Source organism: Malus domestica, chromosome 12 (genome assembly GCF_042453785.1).
Source record: "Malus domestica chromosome 12, GDT2T_hap1".
Taxonomy (NCBI): Eukaryota; Viridiplantae; Streptophyta; class Magnoliopsida; order Rosales; family Rosaceae; genus Malus; species Malus domestica.
The window spans coordinates 24,563,251-24,579,846 of NC_091672.1; the positions used below are offsets into that span (position 1 = coordinate 24,563,251).

At 37.6% G+C, this 16,596-nt stretch overlaps 2 protein-coding genes and 1 long non-coding RNA gene across 3 annotated transcripts; all 3 read right to left on the bottom strand.

Annotated features, from left to right (window-relative positions):
* Positions 1–5,186: 5,186 nt before the first annotated feature.
* Positions 5,187–5,810, bottom strand: LOC103423496 (uncharacterized). The gene is made up of 2 exons (XR_003767286.2): positions 5,528–5,810; positions 5,187–5,385 (listed from the first exon to the last, which is right to left on the bottom strand). It is a non-coding gene; the product is annotated as an uncharacterized lncRNA (long non-coding RNA).
* Positions 5,811–6,914: 1,104 nt separating this feature from the next.
* Positions 6,915–10,169, bottom strand: LOC139189897 (uncharacterized). The gene is made up of 2 exons (XM_070809163.1): positions 9,140–10,169; positions 6,915–8,083 (listed from the first exon to the last, which is right to left on the bottom strand). Exons 1-2 carry the CDS (start codon positions 10,167–10,169, stop codon positions 6,915–6,917), a joined length of 2,199 nt encoding a protein of 732 aa, XP_070665264.1.
* Positions 10,170–11,133: 964 nt separating this feature from the next.
* On the bottom strand, positions 11,134–13,957 carry LOC114819944 (uncharacterized). Its single transcript, XM_029089682.2, has 5 exons — positions 13,851–13,957; positions 12,145–12,222; positions 11,934–12,032; positions 11,766–11,846; positions 11,134–11,664 (listed from the first exon to the last, which is right to left on the bottom strand). Exon 5 carries the CDS (start codon positions 11,656–11,658, stop codon positions 11,152–11,154), a length of 507 nt encoding a protein of 168 aa, XP_028945515.1. The 5' UTR covers positions 11,659–11,664; positions 11,766–11,846; positions 11,934–12,032; positions 12,145–12,222; positions 13,851–13,957; the 3' UTR covers positions 11,134–11,151.
* Positions 13,958–16,596: the final 2,639 nt, after the last annotated feature.

The window sequence follows — 16,596 nt, forward strand, 5'->3', positions numbered from 1 at the left end:
ATCTGCCACCATTTCATGTCATGTCACATAGGAATTGGCAATTCGGTGGGAAAACACTGGTGATGTTTTTTTTTTTACCGTTATTGCTGATGTGAACTTTTTGACATCTCATTTGAAGATGTTTTTAGAAAATAAAATAATAGCGGAAATTTTTGAAATGTCATATAAATTTATACATATTTTTAATTTGTCATTTGTACTAAAATTTTAAGCAATTTGTCATACGAATTTTCTGAAATCATTAATTTGTCATCTCACACTAATTATGTTAAGTTTTTCATCCAAAAGAATGTTATTTTGGACCTTTAACCTCATTTTTCATAAGTTTATTTATTTATACAAAGATATATGTACGCTAGGGTGGGCGATAAATTATTTTTCATGAACTTATGGTGAACTATTAAAATAGTACATTAGGCTCACTAACATGAAGCTTAACTAATTACAAGCTTTGAGAATTCAACGTGGTTAATCATGTTCGTTAAAAATAAAAGGCAGTTGAAATGTTCCAAAGAACCTTGAAAATAAGTCATGTGCCTTGAACATCGTTTATTTTGGATAGAAAACTTAAAGGAGCTAGGGTGAGATGACAAATTAATTGTTTTCAAAATTTGATATGATAAATCACTTAAAATTTAAGTTTATATAACAAATCATAAGACAATTCAAAAAAAATTGAAAAATAATATTTAGTAACAACATTAGACATGAGAAAGCTACTAAGAATGCACAAGGCACATGTCAAGTGGAAACAGGTTAGTGTATCTTTTTATAGTTGTTGTTTTCAAAGTTTATTTATTTATTTGTAGTTGGTTACAGAGTCATTTTTCTCTCTAACCAAAAAAAATGTGAAATGTAGAAATTAGATTACCAAACTTACCATTTTGCCTTCTATTGTCAAACAAAAGTGAAGTTCATTTCCTCTAATTTTTTCGGGTGAATAAATTTAATGTGTAGCTTCAATCATATAAGAAGTAAAGAAAAAAACATGATTGATTCCTAATATTAAAAACATTTTTACCTAACCGAAATGTTTTTCTTCTTTTTTGTAGGCAAAATCGCATTTACCGATTCTTTCCAATTGCCCATTGGGCATATAGTAAGCCCAGATGCATTTTATATGGCCCAAACAGTGTTCGTTTTAACGGTTTAAGGTCCAACAATGACTCCGTCGCAAGACCCACGGGCAGGAACCGTACGCGTAGCAAATCTAACAATTTCCAACACTTGTCACTTTGTAACTACTGTCTATTATTGTTGCTCTTCATTTGTCAGTGAGAGTTTTTAGATGAGAAATTTTATTTAAACCCATCTAACATATTTCTACACCCAACTTACTCTTTGCTTCCATTTGATTTTTAACTAAACTATTAATATCTCTCTAAACCCAAATTTAATACCTAATGTACCCCATAAACCCAATTTAATATGTGGATTTATTTTTACACCCATTTCTTCAACAATTGCTTCAAAGTTTTTTTTTTTTTCGAAGAATGAAAAATGTAACAGCTTTATTCTCGATTCTTTTATTCAACCAAAGTAGATGAACAAATATATATATATATCAAGGCAATTCAATCATATCATGCCATGCAGCATTCTTAGTCCTTTATTTTCCGAAACGTTTTCAATTGTAAAATGATTGAATTCAAATGTACTCATACAAATTTATAGAGAACAAGTAGACCACCTGAAGTTCCTCTGGGGTACTTTCCTCAAGGACTACTCCGAGTAAACGACAAGTTACCTACAGATAAGCTTAAAAGGGTGAATTTGTTGATTCAAATTGTCACCCCTATAAAATCAAACAAATTCTCGGGACATTAAATTATTTCACAGGGTATCATGTACCAATTATTAGCCATTATTGAACATTTGAAGCTTAGCAGTTTTAATCGTGAAGTACAGAAACATCTAAAAGTAAAACCCAGAGGTTCCATAACTTCACCACGAAATTTTCACAACATGCAGGTGCCTGCCGCTTTGGTTGCCTTCTTTGTGGTCCACCGGGTGATCTAAGTAGCCTCCATGTGAAAACTATTGCAACAGCAAATCCGGTGATGGCCCCAATAGAATGCGAATTCTGACACCATTTAAAATTTCTTGAGAGAACTCAACTTTACCATCTCCATTCGAACACAACTTTGATACTTAAATGCCAAAGATGAAGCAACTGACTGGGATAATCCCAAAAGTGAAGAACTGATACTAATCGTAAGGCAATTCACATATTCCTCGACTCGAGAATCATATCATGCCATGCAGCACTCTTAGTCCTTTATTTTCCGGAAAGCTTTCAATTGTAAAATCATCTTCCAAGATTGTATTTGTAAAATAGAATAGGATTGTATTTAGTCAGAATGAACGTAGGATAAACAAAGAATGATCGTAGGGTTTAATTATAGTGTTTGGGTTTATTGATAAATTTGAGATTTATTATTAATTTCATTTTGTACTTAATAGTAATTATGCAATAGGGTAAAATAGACAATTAACATTCAAAATTTTAAGTTGGGTGTAAAAAGAGGTTGCATGGGTTTAAATAAAATTTCCCTTTTTGGATTCGATTCCCGTCAAAAGCGAACTTGAACCACACTATAGCACAAGTACGAGGCTAAGCTCACCCTCCTTAATATGAATAATATCGTTTATTAAAAAAACTAGTACATGACCACAAAGTGTGTGAAATTTTTTATTTTTGTTTTTAAAATTGAATGAGAGAGGGAAAAATGAGAGAGAAAGTGGAACTGGAGAGAGGAAGAGAAGTTTATTTTTTATTTTCTGAGAATTAGAGATATTAAAATCAAGGAAACTTTAATGAAAAACTTCATGTATTGTTCACTTTAACGAAAAACCACATTTTTACACTAAAAAGTCAATCATGGTACTATTCATTTTACCATTTTATTTTGTCCTTATCATTTTCAAGTCTTTTTCATTAGTTTTCTTTAAAATCAATTGTAGGTGAAGCTTAAACAAAAAATAAAAGCAAAATTTTGTTTTGTGAAATTATGTTTTCACCCCTACCTTCTTTTTCTTGTTGTAATAAGAGATTAAATAGTTTTTTAGCCTTTTTTTTTTTTTGGGTCAATTTTCAACTTTTTTTTTTTTATTGACAAAGAAGTTCTATTAGGGAGGGAGGGATAGAATGGCGCATTTCTGTTCACGTACTTACCCTATAAATTTCCACTTTTAGCCGCTTATTTGGTGTACTAGTTTAATGGGGAAAGGCATCCTCTCGTTTTAATCCTCATGACCCACAAAACCAGATCTTTCAAATTTGATCCAACGGTTAAAGCTATTATAACTTTTAATGAAACTTCCTGTTTTTAGCTGTTGGATCAAATTTCAAAGGTCTCGATTTGTGGGTCATGAGGATTAGAAGGAAGGGATCCGGAAATGATCCCTTTCCGTTTAATGGCTCACCACATGTTTGATGAAAGTCCTTGCCGGCATTTTGGGGTTTATAATTTTATGAACGTATCACACGAACAAAGTAAAAATTAAGAAAAAAAATATGAAGAATAACCCCTCCCACTCCACTAAACTTGTTGCATGAGATGTCAATGTAGCTTAAAACAATTAGAATCTTTACCAACCCATTTCCAGTCCTTTATTGGTAACTGTTATAGCATCCTGATAGAATACCTGACTGAACCGTAGAACTTCAAATCGTATGTGATTAATTTTTGACTCAGGCATCATCTTCACCAGCCATCATTGCTTGCCAGGTTCTCAAGCATCTTCCTAGTAATTCACCACCAAAATTGTTGCGAGCTATGTCTTTGAAGCTTTGGCCAAGTACCACTGGTTTTGTTGCATCCAACGCGTCCACAAAAAGGATTGGATCGAAAAACAAGAACACTCAAAGAGGACATCTGCTTCAACAAGCAAGGATAGATACATGGTCTGATAGATCAGCAGGATGCCTGGCAGGCACATGGCTTAACATAGCAGCAGGATGCTCCACAGATGCCTAACACCAGCAGCAGGATGCTTCACGGACACAGGGTCTCAAAACCGTATGGAGTCGGAGAAATCCAACCAGTTACCATTTGCGGAGCACATCAAACAGGAAGTATGCTGGATGCTTCCCTGGAATCTCATCCTGAATATCTTCCAAGCCAAGCTTTAACATCAGAGTTACCATTAGGCCAGGAACTTGAAGTTATGAAGCAAACGCTGGAACCATTAGATTCTACCCTTCCTAGATCAGTCCTGGCCCCTGAAGCTACTGTGGTCAATCTGGAAGACATGCCACCATTGCCACCTTTACCACCAATGCAATGGAGGATGGGAATACAACATGCCTCCCCTTTTTTCACAGAGAGAATTGGTTGGAGTTGGTTAGGATTCTTTGCTGCCAATACAGCCATCGGAATCAGTTGAGAAAGCTCAATTTGATATGCCAGCACCACAGGACCTGGTAGATTTACCAGAGAGTTGCAAGAAAGATTTGATTGACTAAAGACTGCTCAACTTCCAAATCCAGTTGGTTATTTCACCATGGATCAGGTTTGCTGAAAGGTCCAAAGTGCTTAATTTTGATTGATTTCTCAAGAAATCAGGAAATGTTCTCAACTTTCCAGAAGACAATTTCAATGTCGTAAGTTGAGGGAAGGAAGAATAAGAGGAACTAGTATTAGAATAAGTAATCAACAAGCTATTGTATGACAAATCAAGACTCGAAATTCACAAACCCTCCGTGCTGTTTTCAAATTAATTGTACAAAAGCTATAAATTTGAGACTAAGACATGTCTAGACAATATTCCAACCTCCGAGTATTGCTTCACAGTTAGTGCAGACACCAAATTTACAACCAACAGTGAAGAGAAAGAACGGAACTCAGTGAAGATGAATCAACTTTCACTAACAAGGAAATAAGCTTACAAGTTACAACACTCTCACCTAGAGCATGAACAGTACAGCCAAAAGGAAAGATGAAAAAACTAACTCAAAAGTATAAGCCACATCTAGTTATCAATGCAATTGAAAACTATGGTGTGGAAGGAAAACCGAAGCATAAAGGAGTGCCACCGCACCATGAAAACATGTGGGTTTCCAAGACAGCCACAAACAAGGAATTAATATAAGTTGTTTGGTATGTGGGAAGTCATTCTAGAAAAACACTTCAATTTTAACAGATTTCAGTACCAACAAGGAAACAATAAAGATTAAACATATGAAAAAACATCCTATTTAATACAGTTGAAGTAAGAGATAATACAGTTGAAAGTATTATCGACCATTATTATATAATACAGTTGAAGGATGAGAGCTAAGTTTTAAGAATTAGAAGCGTTGGCCGTCGGAGAGAGTTCTTTGAGAAATATCCTCAGCTGTATGTGATCAGCATATAGATCTGGTTCAGCTGATTTCAGATCCTGCACTTATCAAACCATCGACATGTATATTAGTGTGTGTACATGTGTGTGTGTGTATATATATATACATATATTTATACGTACATAGATATAAGGAAACCAACATTAGAATTATAAGGGAGTGGAAAATTTAGATATTTACTGGACATATTCGATGTTGATTCGTGTAGAAGGTGAGTGTGAGATGGCTGCAAAAGCATCGGTTGACATGGCTATGGTAGAAGGGCAAGGAGATTGACGGCAAAGGTCGACCACCTTCACCTCCACAGTAGCACCACCCTTGCAGGGCATATTAAATCCACTCAGGCACCTAATTTTATAGAGCCTTCCACACGCAGAACCACCGTCCCACAACCCTTCACTCACCGCCACAAAAAGGTACATCGTGAAAAACTTTGTATTCGAAACTGTTTTATTATTTCACTACACTACTTACAATGGACAGCAGAGTTTATATTTATATACACTGTTACAGACACGCATGCAATAAACAAATGCAATGCAAGTGATGTCCTTGCTGCCCACGATGCAGCAATCAGAACACAAGTGCAGAACCCATGTGGTAGACAAGCTGTAAAGGAATGTGTGTCCATGTGCACCATTCCTTTTGTCCAGGGTGTACAGCTAGTGGTTTAACAGTTATGATCCTTTCAGTTGCAGATTGCAGCGGGAAGGTTTGGTGGTGCTGACGTGGACCGGTTGTTCATTAGGGTTTCCGAACTAGGTTTATCACGCCCCCGCAAGCTGACGGGGCGTTGACGAACAGGAAGCTTGGAGATAAGATAATGAAAGCGGACAGAGGACAAACCCTTGGTTAAAAAATCGGCAATTTGATCTGTGGTAGCTACATAACCAACTTCTATTTCCTTGCGAATGACCTTGTCCCGGATGTAGTGATAATCCACTTCAACATGGCGCATGCGAGCTTGATAAACAGGATTGGAAGCAACAGCAATGGCGCTGATATTGTCACACCAGAGACGAGGTGGCTGTAATGGAAGATATAAATCACGGAAAAGATTGCGAAACCATGAGAGATGAGCAGAAGTATAGGCAAGTTGACGATACTCTGCCTCTGTGCTAGACCGTGATACTCCACGTTGCTTTTTCGAACTCCAGGAAATTAAATTATTGCCAAGAAATATGCAGTGACCGCCAGTGGAACGACGGGTATCAGGGTCGCCAGCGTAATAAGCGTCAGCGAAGGCAGTGAGAGTGAGAGGACTGGGTTTGTAAAGTAAGCCGTGATCATGTGTGCCTTTCAAATACCGTAAGATGCGTTTGACTGCAGCCCAATGCGCAGTAGTTGGAGAGTGCATGAACTGACATACTTGGTTGACAGCATAAGCAATATCAGGACGTGTAAATAGAAGGTATTGAAGGGCGCCCACAACACTGCGAAAAGAAGATCCATCTGAGAGAGGCTCACCATCATATAAACTCAAGCATTTACCACTGGGAATTGGCGTTGAGATAGGCTTGGCATCAGCCATATTAGTTTTCTGTAGAAGCTCCAAAATATACTTGGATTAAGTGAGATAGAAAGCAGAAGGCGTCCGGGAAACCTCCATCGCCAAGAAGTAGTGTAAGGGCCCAAGATCTTTCATTGCAAAATGAGTACCAAGCTGTGTGATAAACTGAGACAAGTGAGCATTGTTGTTCCCTGTGATTAAAATGTCATCCACATAGATGAGAAGATAAATGATTGTTGAGCCATCAAAATAGGTGAAGAGAGACGAGTCAGCTTGGGAAGCAGTGAAGCCCAAGTGTTCTAGTTTCTGGGAAAAACATTGAAACCAAGCACGGGGTGCTTGTTTCAAACCATAGAGAGACCGTCGAAGTCGACACACATGAGAGGGAAACTGTGGATCAACGAACCCTGCAGGTTGACGCATATAAACTTCCTCATTCAACGTGCCATGAAGGAAGGCATTTTGAACATCAAGTTGGCGGATAGGCCACTGAAAGTGAAGAGCAATAGAGAGAATGAGCCGAATGGTGGCATGTGTGACCACCGGACTGAAGGTTTCGCAGAAATCAATGCCCTCTTGCTGATGAAAGCCATTGGCAACTAGGCGAGCTTTAAAACGCTCAATGGAACCATCAGAGTTTGTTTTGATGCGATACAGCCATTTATTTGGTAACACGTTCATAGATGACTTGTAGGGTACCAAAGTCCAAGTGCCAGTACACTGTAAGGTGTTGAATTCATCCGCCATGGCTTGGCGCCATTGTGGAGACTTATTTGCCTGTGAGAAACATGTGGGCTCAACCAAAGTATTAGTAACATTAGTGATGCAAGCATATATGGGATTTGGTTTTCGAATTCCTTGTTGACCACGCGTGATCATGGGATGAGTGGAAGGAACAGTATGTGAAGTGGTGTTGGCAGGTTCAATATTCACGTGAGGAGTGGAAGTTGATGGGTGAGAATGGGAGTCTGGGGTAGGTAGTGGTAGGGATTGAGGGAGGGAGGTGGCGACAATCGGTGTTGGAAGGGAAGGAAAGGTCAGTGGTTGGGTGTAATGGAAGGTATCAATGTCGAGGACATGGTCCAACGGACGAGGGTTTGACAAGGTCGGAGGAGCAAGTTCTTTAGATGGAAAACTCTTTTCATTGAAAACAACATGACGAGACAGAAAAGACTTGCCAGTGGTAGGATCATAACATTTATAACCTTGATAATTTAATGAGTATCCTAAGAAAATGCATTGTTTTGATCGAAACTTAAGTTTAGAATCAGTATAAGGACGTAAATAGGGAAAACAAGCACAACCAAATACTTTGAGAAAATCATACTGGGGTGATTTTGAAAACAGTTTTTGGAAAGGAGAGACGCCATTCAAGATTTTGGTGGGAAGACAATTAATGAGATAATTTGCAGTTTGAAAAGCGTCATCCCAAAAAGTGTGAGGGAGAGACGCATGAGCAAGTAAAGTTAAGCCAATTTCAACAAGATGACGATGTTTGCGTTCCGCGAGACCGTTTTGCTCAGGATGATGAGGACAACTGAGTCTATGATGAATGCCATGTTGAGAGAAAAAGTGTTTAAAAGAGGAATTGACAAACTCTCATCCACCATCAGATTGAAAAAATTTAATTTTGGTGTTGAACATATTTTCTGCAAGCTTTTTGAAATTAACAAAGGTTTGAAAAACATCAGACTTTAATTTTAAAGGATAGAGCCATGCATAACAAGAAAAATCATCCACAAAAACAACATAATACTTGTAACCATTAATTGAATAAGAAGAAGAAATCCATACATCTGAATGTATTAATTCCAAAGGAAACGATGACTGGGAAGAAGATAAATTAAAAGGCAACTTATGACTTTTGCCAAGGGGACATGATGAACAAAAGTCGTAGGTTGCATTACCAGTTAAAGGTAATTTATTTTGGGAAATTAGACTACGCAAAACAGAACTTGCAGGGTGACCTAACCTAGAATGCCAAATAGCATCTGACACTCTAACACCGACAAATGCATAGACTCCATGGTTGACCACAGAAGAATTGAAAAATGGATAAAAACCATTTTTACTCCGGCCTTGCAAAAGCATCTTCCCCGTTTGAAGGTCCTGAACACGGTAGGAATTGGGATATAAGGTCAGTGAACAATGGTTGTCTTTGGTAAATTGATTAATGGAAATAACATTAGTAGAAGCATTAGGGCAGTGAAGGGTGTGGGGAAGGGTAAATGAGTGATGGGGTATGTGAATAAAAGAAGTGCCAACATGAGAAATGTGCAAACCTGATCCGTCCACCACGCCATTAACATTGTCAGTGCCATTGTAAGGACGAGGATTTGAAACTTGATTCAAATCATTGGTGATATGTGCATTGGCTCCAGAGTCAAAAAGCCAGTTGTGGATGCCAGAGGGAGAGGCAGTTGCCGGAGACGGTGCAGTAGCAACATAAGCTTGGAGACGTGGAGTAGGAACACGTCCTTCATAGGCCATATTGAGGCGATTGAAACAATCGATTGCAGAATGGCCGTGACGACGACATATTTGGCATTGGATACGGCCACCAGATTGGGTTGGAGAAGGAGGAGCACCAAAAACGCCATCATAAGGTTGTCGGTGTGGAGGAGCATGGTGTTCCTGGCCTTGAGGACGAGGAGGAAACTGGCCACGGCCACTATTGAAGTGACCACGGCCTCCGCAAGGAGCACCGCGACCACAGGAAGGTCCTGAACGACCTCTTCCAGCAGCAAGGGCAGTGAGCCCATTTTCAAACACTGTATGAAGCTTTTGATGTCTCTCTGCACCAAGAAAAAGAGCCTCCAAGGCACTGTAAGTAATGGCCTCATCCCGTGCTTGTGCAGAAGCAACAGTACTCTCATAAGCAGGCTCAACATTATTTAAAATAATTGCAACAAGATCAGAGTCAGTCATAGGAGAACCAGAGAGGGAGAGAGTGTCGGCAAGACAATTAATGCGATCAAGAAACTCAGCAATAGAGGAATCACCACGATGGGTATTCATAAGCTCACTACGCAATTGGAGGAGATGGCCAGTAGACTGAGAAGCATACCTGTCACGTAAACAAGTCCATGCAGAAATAGAACTTGTCTTACCAATAAGAGAGGCAAGAACTGTGGGATGGACCGAACTGTTGATCCAAGAGAGAACCATAGCATCTTGCTGAATCCATGCATCAAAGTCAGGATTGACTTTATCAGTGAGTTGGCCAGCATCATCCTTCAAGAAGGCATGAGGATATGGGTTGGTTCCATCGACAAAAGACACCAGATTCCTGCTACGAAGCAAGGGCAACATCTGGGCATGCCATAGGGGATAGTTGGTACGATCCAACTTGATAGTCAGAAAGTTGGAAGCATTTGGAAGAGAGGGAAAAGCAATGGGATTTGAGGGACTTGAACTGGACACCATGAGAGAAAAAAAAATAAAGCTTTTGGTCGTTTAGACTGTCAGCTCTTAGATACCATGAAAAACTTTGTATTCGAAACTGTTTTATTATTTCACTACACTACTTACAATGGACAGCAGAGTTTATATTTATATACACTGTTACAGACACGCATGCAATAAACAAATGCAATGCAAGTGATGTCCTTGCTGCCCACGATGCAGCAATCAGAACACAAGTGTAGAATCCATGTGGTAGACAAGCTGTAAAGGAATGTGTGTCCATGTGCACCATTCCTTTTGTCCAGGGTGTACAGCTAGTGGTTTAACAGTTATGATCCTTTCAGTTGCAGATTGCAGCGGGAAGGTTTGGTGGTGCTGACGTGGACCGGTTGTTCATTAGGGTTTCCGAACTAGGTTTATCACATCGGAGGGAACTGGTCTGGCCTACTCCCAAAGCATGTTCACTAGTACAAAAAAGACTTTGCGCGACGTAGGACCGTCGTCGCGCAAAGTCAAAAATACGTCGCCCAAAAATTAGCCAAACGTACCTTCGTCGCGCAAGAACCGTCGCGCGAAGGCAGTGAAAGAAGGGTTTGCGCGACGCAGTGCCTACTTGCGTCGCGCAAAGATACTTTGCGCGACGAAGGTCCTACGTCGCGCAAAGATACTTTGAGCGACGCAGGTCCTACGTCGCGCAAAGTATCTTTGCGCGACGCTACTTTGAGCGACGTAGGACCTGCGTCGCTCAAAGTAGCTTTGCGCGACGTAGGTAGGCACCGCGTCGCGCAAACCTTTTTTTTTTTTTTGTCATTTATATTTTTTTTATTTAATTTTTAATAAATATTATAATTAAATTCTAAACAATAATTAATAAACCAAGAAAAAGTAATTAATTATAGAATATATGAAAATGTACGTTTGTCCGAACAAAAAAAATAAAAAACTGCAAGTCTTCTAAGTTTAATACATCATGCTTCTCGGTATCGTTTGGGCGAAATGGTTGGGAAGTTGAAGGTGGAGCAACATTAGGTGCTAGCATCGTCGGGATTTGGAGGCCGGACATCGCTAAGGCCTGAACAATCATATTCATCCTCTCGTCCTGGGCCCTAATATGGTCGCCCTGGGCCGCAACCTGACCTCTTAGGGTTGTCACTTCCTCCTTCAAGGAATTGACCTCTCCTGTGGACAATCTGGAAGAAGAGGCACCCGTTTCACGAACCCCCGCCTTCCCCGTACACCGAACAACCTTACCATGACGACGACCGAACTTCTGATCTAGGACCTCAGTCACGATCTGAACATCTGCATCCTTGGGTACACTGCCGTCCTCGATCGGGGTCTCTGGAGGAAGCTGCGATGTTGCTTCTTGGAGAATAGCAGTGCTCTTTTCCACCATATCACCCTGTAATAATAAAGAAAAAACATATAATGTTTAATAACAAAATATAAATAATATTTGAACGATTCATAAAAATAAGAAAAATAACAATTACATATACTTACATAAAGCTGGTCACTGTTCTCATTGTTGGGATGAACGTAAACATACTTGAACAGGTCAATCTGTGGGAACTTAGAACCCTCCTACAGAAAAAAAAAACATTAAAAAAAATTTATTAATCAATAATAAAAAATAAATTGTATAAAATTTCAAAATTAATATACTTTTACCTCACGTCGTGCCTCAACCCTATACGAAAAGGGCTTCGAACCGGAATGGTGGAGAAGTGTCTTTGAGTCCCGAGCTTTCTTGCCAGCAATAGCTTTGTTCTGTTAAACATACAATATATATGTTAGTGCGACTATTTGAAAGAAATTATTAAAAAAAGCTTAAATAAAATAACAAAAACAATAAATTATTATTAAAGTATTATGTACATACCAGAAATTTTGGATCCGTAAAATGTGTGCAGAGCCACTCCCAATCCTCTCGCCGCTCCTTATACTCGAGTGGGCAACCCTGTAGGCGAGCAAAAGCTAATAAATAGTGTTCTTGATACTTACTCACTGCTTAGCAACAGCACAACTAATAAAAAGGTTCAGCACGATAATACTATCGGGAGATGAACTCCAAACAGGATACAAGGACACATACAGAACACAACCTACAACCCTAGTGAAAATAGGGTTTAATCAAAGTGACAAACCTCATCCACATACAGAACACAACCTACAACCCTAGTGAAAATAGGATCGTTTATCGATTCATAACCAACTCCGTTGACCGATTCTCAACTTGTTTGCAGCACAAATCAAGTTCTTCAACATCGAAACCATTTTCTTCAAATAAGCTCATCAATAACTCATTAGAAAAGTAAAAAGCGTGCTGGAAAATAAAAAGGGATTACAACCAAGCTTGTCAACCAAGAAAAAAGTAAAAAGTAGCTCAATGTACGAGCGCGTGCTAGTAAAACTTTCAGTGCCATCACCCCTGACATAAAAGATTTCACTTATCTTTTGGTCCTTGCAATTCAATCTTTCCTGTCAATTACCATTACATTAACAAAGAAGTAAACTTCAATATCTTGTAACCATCTTTCAAAGGAGGAACAAATCAATCTATAATAAGGATGAACTTCAAAATACACACACATATATATGAACCTGAGCAAGGTCACCAGTAGCAGAGTCACGAAACAGCACACAAAGGTTTCTTCGCAACATAATAAATTGAAATGGCAGGCATTTCATCATAATTAAGCTCATCTAAATATTAAATCCAAATATGAACCTCAACAAAGGTTTCTTCGCAACATAATTTGGACTTCAAACACAAGATGATGGCTGCAAGGAATAACTCTACACACCCACTTCACACTCTTTCACTGAGTCATGAGTACACTTATGAACACATAATTTTTTTCATTTTTTTTCTTCTGTTTTAACAGATTAATATTGAGAGGACAAAATGGATTGGAATACAGAAGGACAAAAGCTAATAAATAGTGTTCTTGATACTTACTTACTGCTTAGCAACAGCACAACTAATAAAAAGGTTCAGCACGATAATACTATCGGGATCTCCTCAATGACAACCCCGTTAGCGACTCCAAAACTCAGTGCAGAAACTTAATAATTTGTACGACAAGATTTGTAGCCCAGGACACTAGCCAAGGTGTGTGTTCATGTTTAAGTTTGGTAAGCTGAATGACAACTGATGGTTTACCAGGAATCACTAAAGGGGGTGAACAATAAACAATCCCGGTATTCTGCTTCCAACAATTTTTCTACATAATCCCCCGTGTTTCATTTCAATCTACCAAACCATCTACTCAGAATATCACCGCGATACGAACAAGGCCATACTATTGACTCGCATTTTACCATGAAATCAAATCAATATCAATTCACTATCACCGACTATAGAGAAAACGATTATAAATACCCCAAAGAAAACTAGTTAAGCAAAAACCCATCACAACCTCGTATGCATCTCCAACTAAAAGAAAACTAGTTAAGCAAAAACCCATCACAACCTCGTATGCATCTCAAACTAATGTATTACAGAATTAGAGAAATTTGGTAACAGATAAATTTGTGGCAAAAACCCTAAATAACAAAAACCCATCGAAAATCAGAAACCCTTACCTTGATTTTGGGACTTGATTCGCGTCGGCTTCGAGATTCCCCTGGTGGCCTGTTGTTTGGGTTCAAGGTCTGGGTTCGACAACCCAAGAGGAAAGACAGGATTTGGGGTCAACGGGGAAAGAAATAGGGAAAGAAAGAGAGGGGGATTTGGGGTCTAAGAGGAAAAAAAAAAGGGAGGGTTCAAGATCTGGGATCTACGGGGATAATTGAAAAAAGAAAGCCCATTTTTCACTGTTGTACTGCCAAATTTATCACAACTCGCGCGACGTAGTTATACAATTTGACGTCGCCCAAAGTGGTTTTGCGCGACGTACACATAAAGGGGTCGCGCAAAGTATTTTTTCAAAAAACAAAATTATTATAAAAATTACTGAAAATATGATTTTCCTCCTTTCAAAATTAATTTTTTTTTTTAAATAAACCACACAAAAATATATTTTGCTAACAAAAACCCACAATAATTATATATATATATATATATATATCATTCAATTTCTTAAGTGTTATAAGTACAAAATAAATAAATTAAAATCTACTTTGTAAATATATATACCATTGAACTTGATGGGATACGCATTGTACGAAACTAGTTTCAATGATCTAACCGTCAAACTTGTTTGTATATGCTTCGAGATCGCATACACCAAAAATTGCAAAAAAACAAACATATAGAGATTAAGTAACGGGACAAAACATTTCAACGGATATAAACGAAAAATCACGATTTAACGGTTAATTTAACTCCGATTTTGATGAATTTTTACAGCCACACTCTTTAACCCTATATCAATACAATCAACTAATTTGATCGTCAATTTAAAACATTGACACAAGTGGATACCACAAAATCTTATGTTATACTTAATGAAAGTAAAATAAACTTCAAGTGTTAGTGAATCTAATGTTTTGATGGGATACGCATTGTACGAAACTAGTTTCAACGATCCAACCGTCAAACTTGTTTGTATATGCTTCGAGATCGTATATGCCAAAAATCGAAAAAAAATAAAATTCAGAGATCAAGTAATGGGACAAAACATTTCAACAGATATAAACGAAAAATCACTATTTAACGGTTATTTTAACTCCGATCTTGATGATTTTTTATAGCTACGCTCTTTAACCTTATATGCATACAATCAACCAATCCGATCGTAATTTGAAACATTGACACAAGTGGATACCATAAAATCTTATGTTATACTTAATGAAAGTAAAATAAACTTCAAGTGTTAGTGAATCTAATGTTTTGATGGGATACGCATTGTACGAAACTAGTTTCAACGATCCAACCGTCAAACTTGTTTGTATATGCTTCGAGATCGTATACGCCAAAAATCGTAAAAAAAAATTCAAAGATCAAGTAATGGGACAAAACATTTCAACGGATATAAACGAAAAATCACGATTTAACGGTTATTTTAACTCCGATCTTGATGATTTTTTATAGCTACGCTCTTTAACCTTATATGCATACAATCAACCAATCCGATCGTAATTTGAAACATTGACACAAGTGGATACCATAAAATCTTATGTTATACTTAATGAAAGTATAAATAAACTTCAAGTGTCAGTGAATCTAATGTTTTGATGGGATACGCATTGTACGAAACTAGTTTCAACGATCAAACCGTCAAACTTGTTTGTATATGCTTCGAGATCGTATACGCCAAAAATTGTAAAAAAAAAAACATTCAGAGATCAAGTAATGGGACAAAACATTTCAACGGATATAAACGAAAAATCACGATTTAACGGTTATTTTAACTCCGATTTTGATGATTTTTTACAACTACGCTCTTTTACCCTATATGAATACAATCAACCAATCCGATCGTCAATTTAAAACATTGACACAAGTGGATACCACAAATCTTATGTTATACTTGATGAAAGTATAAATAAACTTCAAGTGTTAGTGAATCTAATGTTTTGATGGGATACGCATTGTACGAAACTAGTTTCAACGATCCAACCGTCAAACTTGTTTGTATATGCTTCGAGATCGTATATGCCAAAAATCGAAAAAAAATAAAATTCAGAGATCAAGTAATGGGACAAAACATTTCAACAGATATAAACGAAAAATCACTATTTAACGGTTATTTTAACTCCGATCTTGATGATTTTTTATAGCTACGCTCTTTAACCTTATATGCATACAATCAACCAATCCGATCGTCAATTTGAAACATTGACACAAGTGGACACCACAAAATCTTATGTTATACTTAATGAAAGTATAAATAAACTTCAAGTGTTAGTGAATCTAATGTTTTGATGGGATACGCATTGTACGAAACTAGTTTCAACGATCAAACCGTCAAACTTGTTTGTATATGCTTCGAGATCGTATACGCCAAAAATTGTAAAAAAAAAACATTCAGAGATCAAGTAACTAGATAAAATATTTCGACGGCTATAAACCAAAAATCACGATTTAACGGTTAATTTAACCCCGATTTTGATGATTTTTTACAACTACACTCTTTAACCCTATATGAATACAATGAACTAATTTGATCGTCATTTTCAAATATTTACACAAGTGGATACCACAAAAGAAAAAGGCAATACAAGAACCCCAAAAGAAAAGCAAAAGGGGACAAAAAAAATAAAAAACAAAAAGAAGACTTTGCGCGACGTAGGTACTCATACGTCGCGCAAAGTCTTCTTTATTTTTAATTTTTTAATTTTTTATTATATGGAGATTAAATCTCTACCTTTCATTTCTACCACTGAC

Coding starts and splice junctions, on each gene's coding strand:
- LOC139189897 (XM_070809163.1), bottom strand. CDS start 10,169: ATGTTGCCCTTGCTTCGTAGCAGGAATCTGGTGTCTTTTGTCGATGGA. Junction 8,084..9,139: donor TGGCGTGGTGGACGGATCAG/GTTTGCACATTT, acceptor GCATTTTCTTAG/GATACTCATTAAATTATCAA.
- LOC114819944 (XM_029089682.2), bottom strand. CDS start 11,658: ATGGTGGAAAAGAGCACTGCTATTCTCCAAGAAGCAACATCGCAGCTT.